This window comes from Plasmodium cynomolgi (genome assembly GCF_000321355.1).
Source record: "Plasmodium cynomolgi strain B DNA, scaffold: 0067, whole genome shotgun sequence".
Lineage (NCBI taxonomy): Eukaryota > Apicomplexa > Aconoidasida > Haemosporida > Plasmodiidae > Plasmodium > Plasmodium cynomolgi.
In genome coordinates, this window is record NW_004192695.1 from 1 (window position 1) to 4,936 (window position 4,936).

Consider the following 4,936-nt stretch of genomic DNA (forward strand, 5'->3'; position numbering starts at 1 on the left):
TTAATTATTTTTTATTTTTAATAATGTATAAAAATAGGTGTTCAATATAATAAATACTTTATGTTTTTTTTTATATTATTTTTTATTTCCATAATATAATTTTGTTGATTCATAATCTTAATATAAGGCCATATATTATAACAATACTACAGATGAAAATTCTATTAATGAAATATGCAATGACTACATTTATTTTCAATCCAATTATGATATATAGTAGGGTCATCAATAAGGTTTTAGGGAGGTATGTTCAAAAGTTAAGAATTATTTAAGTTATTTAAAAGCAAATTCCAAATCTCTTGATATACTAAAATGTTGTAAATAATTAAACTATTTCTTATATGATCAAATAATTAATAATTTACTTTCTGGTTGCACTGCCTTATCACTGTACAGTGAACATGAATAATTGTATGATGAGAAATGTTTCAATTTGGTAATATGTCACGAGCATAAAGAGGATGTTAAATATGAAATATATATAATGCTTGATGAACTAATTACACAATACAAGGATTTTGATACATATAAATACTGAACCCGGATAAACATTATGAGAAATATAGTTAATTATTTTTTCATTTTTTATTATGGTAAGAAATTTTTAAAAATTATATATTTCAAGCATAAATATATTTTTCTATGCATTTTTACTCAGAAAACTTGTATGTCCTATTATTATAAATGTAATATGTTCTTTTCATATAACTTTTCACATTTTTGGAATGTAATGATCGTGCAAATTTTCTTGATGAATCTTAAAAATAAATCTTATATTGACCTATTTAATATATATTTCTCTGTAGCTTTTGTAATAATATATCTATATAAATGATGAATTCGGAAAAAAATTTATATAAAGAATAAAATAATAATTAGTTATGATTTTAAAAAAGTGTGTACTCCATAGATAATTTTGATTTTATTAAATAGAGTTATATTTTTTATATTGTTTCTTATTTTGATGGTGATATTTTAAATAAACTTATATTTTATGATAATATAACGCAACATTTCCTATTCCGGCGGATATGTTATATTCATTGAACCATATCCAATATGTCCACCATCATAATCATAAAAATTTGGGAATCCTCCTGGTGAATGTCCTTCAGCATTTTTACGAATTTGACGGATTTGTCCTCTTCTTCCTCCAAAGTAGGATCCAAGTGGAGTATACTAATATTAAGAAAAACATTTGGTCAATTTAAAACACAATTTTATGATACTTGAGAATTTTATATAAATGTATTATAAACATATAGATATACTTTTAAAGCAAGAAATACCTTAAGAAGTAAATATAATGCACCCATCCCGCCAGATACACCAAGAACAGGTGCAGGTTCAACTTCGCTTACTATTTCAGAAAGAGTACTTTGTATTTTTCCTAATAATCCTACATTGTTTGGTTGGTTCGTAGGGGGCAATGGTTTTTCTGAATGGGTATCACTATCTACTTTGTCAGGCCTTCTATGAGAAAACCCCTGCAGCATGTTATATGGGTTTTCAACTTCTTGTCCTGTGAACCTTGCTCCTGGTAATATTGGATATTGTACATGTTGTGTTTCTCCATGTAATCCTTCTTCTTCTGCCAATCCAGAATAAGGCGTTGCTTCTTTTTCCGTTACTAAATGTTTATTTTCTGTTTTTACCTCTGTTACTGGTTTCCCTGCTGGTGTTAATTCTGTTCGCTCTTGATTAGGTGATTGGGGTAATGTTACTGAGTCTGTGATAGCAATGATATCTGAACGATCTCCTGATAAATCACTTAGATGTGTGGGTGATAAAACTGGTAAATTTACATTCTTATTCTTCTTTCCGTAATGTCCGACAGAATTCGTGGTATCTTCGGTTGGTAATGTTATCTGTGGTAAGGTCAATGAACATTTTAATTTAAAATTCTTTTCTCTTTCTACAATTAATTCTTTAAGTGATTCTAATTTACTAAGTAAAAATTTAGACACATTTGGAATATCCAAAATATTCCTATAATGACGAGCTAATAGACTAATGTAAGCACAAGATAAACCAATGTTATTTTGTATATTGGATGATACAAGTTGATCATATAAATAATATAACTCATATAAGACATCCATACTCTTATATTCATTCGTGTCTAGAAATCTTATATAACTTTCACATGAATTTTTTAGATTATTATATTTTTTTATTGAATAATTATGGTCAAATAATTTGAGGATCTTAAAAGATTCTTCATTATATAGGTAACCATAATTTGCTCGCATATTTTTATTTAACAAGTAGTTAATATAAATACAACTTGGAATAATACCATATCTTATGGAAGCATCATCTCCACTAAAAAGTCTTGCCAATTCTTCAAAAAGTTTATAATAGGGAGATGTATTAATTCCTCCCTTTTTTAAGACATCAATAGATTCACCTAAGTATCCCCGACCAAGTCCAGTCAATTGGCTTCTTTCGTAATAAACTTTTAACCTATTGTAACAAGAATAATTCAAATACTAAAGAAATAAAATCAAAAGTGTTTACATAAAAATTAAAATATACTTACATGATATATATTTTAATGTGTTTACAACATCGATAAATGACATTTGAATTTATGTTAATGATATATTTTCTAAATTAAAATTGATAATTTACATCTCCATTATGTTCTGCACATGGATTGCCCATTTTATAATAAATAGAGTTAAATAATGTATAAAAAAGGTTAATTTATTATTTACTAAAATATTAGAGTAAATTATAAATTACAATTATACAATATTTGTTATAGTTCATTGAAATTCTATCATATATTAAGATATGAAATAGATATCAAATTATATCGATCTAAATTTTATGATGTAGTTAACCATACAATAAAAAAAAAATTTATATTATGTGATTAATTATATACTACGTTAGACTATAAACGTTGATTCAATAACATAATACATATATATATGTTTCATAATATTCTTATTACGCTTCACAGTGAAATAAAGAATTTATGGAAAGCATAAATATGTGCTGTAATTTGTATTAGGCATAGCGTTCAGGTTTTAGGTTTTTGCTTAAATATAGGTTTAGGTTTAGATATATTTTTAGGTTTAGGGTTTATAGTTCGGGTTCTTGTATTACATTTGATGTATCGGTCAGAATGTTCAGCGTTCGCAAAGCAGATTGGCGTATATTATTTTATACCGGGGGCAAAAGCATAAAATAATGAGAAGGAACGTACGTAAATATGCGGTTAAATATAATTATGTACCTTCGGATGAATGAAAATAAATTTATTTGCTCTTAAAAAAAATAATAATTACTATTTTGTACGTAGTTAAAAAATATTTGTAATGGTTTAAAAAAAAAAAAGGAACGGATCACTTTTTTTCAAGGCAATTTTCAAATTAGTATTGAGAGCGTCATGAGAGCTCCAAAATATAAGTATATATTTGTTTGTAGGTACGAGTGTGGCGGGGTATGTAGAAAATGCTTCGAAAACATTTTTCAAGCAGGGCTAGCATCTTCCTGGAGTGCCGAGTTTTCGTTTCTCTCCAGTGGAGGGTTATGTGATGTTGTTGCAGCATGCAAATCAGCATCACCCCCAAGCAGGTATTATATGCTTATGTAATAATATGTATGTACTATAGAGGGCTTTTATTATTTTTTTTCTTCACGATGGCACGCTTTTCTAAAAGGGCTATTTTCCCTTCGTTATCAGTTGCGTACAGCGGAGACAGCATATGTCATGGTAAAAAAATATGCTGCATGATTACTCCATACAAACAAGGCGTAGTAATATGCCTGCGCGAAATACGAAAAAAACATTTCCCTGCGCAAATAAATAAATAGTGCACTCTCTTGGATGATCTTCTTTTCCTCCTATAAGCGCCATGCATACAGTTAAGAAGTTAAAGATTCAAAATAAAATGAAACGAAGATGGGTGGGATTACAAAATTATTATGCAGAAAAAATGCTAAGTGTTTTTCGAAAAAAAATCAGGGGAGAGAGAAGAAAAGCGGCCTTGGTATAAAAATACACCAAGGTAATATAAGTTGCAGCCCATGGGGAAGAGAGTCCCCCTACAAAAAAAAAATATATAGCAAGTAAACAAGCGGGGTGGGTAGGCAAATGCGGATGCACCAGCACATTTAACAAACGATTTGGGAGGGAAGAAGCAATGGTCGGTCTCTAACAGTTGTTCAAAAAAAAAATTTTTAACAATTGGTGGGGAGAAAGAAACAAAAAAATGGGAAGAAAAGTTGAATACGGGATCAGCATATCACCCAATTGGCAGTGTTAAAGGATTCAGGGTTTATGTTCAGGGATTAGGACTAGGTTTTAGAGTACAGTAATTATTCATTTATAGTGAATCCTTATTAACGTGCGAAATTTTTTGATCGTTTATTTAATAGAATGTAAATTAACTTCTTTTATTGCTTAATTATAAAGAAATTGGAATTTCTTTTTGTCTGTAATATTTTACAACCAGTAATCATAGGTTTATTTTTACGGAACATATTATAATGAGATATATAATATGTTTTATGCATATATGGTACCTACATTTTTAAATTAAAAATATTATTAATGCATTATACATTTCATTATTATATTGTAATACAAAAAAATTAAAATTTAATTTGTGAAAATTATAAAAGTTTTTACCCAAACTATGAATTCCCTTTAAGACAGAATTTTATGATTGTTATTTTTTTTTGAACCAATTATACATATAAATCAAAAATTAGAAATAATATAATATTATTGGATCATTATCATTTACTAATTATTTTTATATATAATTTAATGAAATTCTTAAATAATTTATGGCAATTTGTATAAAAGCCTATATTTTAATATGAAAACAAAATGTCTTTTCATGCCAAAAAATTAAAATTGATGTATTTATATACATATAAGGAAAATATGTCATTAACCAAGATTAATTATATAATA

The 4,936-nt window shown here is 27.3% G+C and overlaps 1 protein-coding gene across 1 annotated transcript; it reads right to left on the minus strand.

Moving 5' to 3' along the window:
- Positions 1-1,456: 1,456 nt before the first annotated feature.
- Positions 1,457-2,585, minus strand: PCYB_002000 (CYIR protein; the record flags this gene model as incomplete). The annotated part of the gene is made up of 3 exons (XM_004227622.1): positions 1,457-1,591; positions 1,806-2,492; positions 2,568-2,585. The coding sequence occupies 3 exons, from the start codon at positions 2,583-2,585 to the stop codon at positions 1,457-1,459; spliced, it is 840 nt and encodes a 279-aa protein (XP_004227670.1).
- Between the last annotated feature and the right edge of the window lie 2,351 nt (positions 2,586-4,936).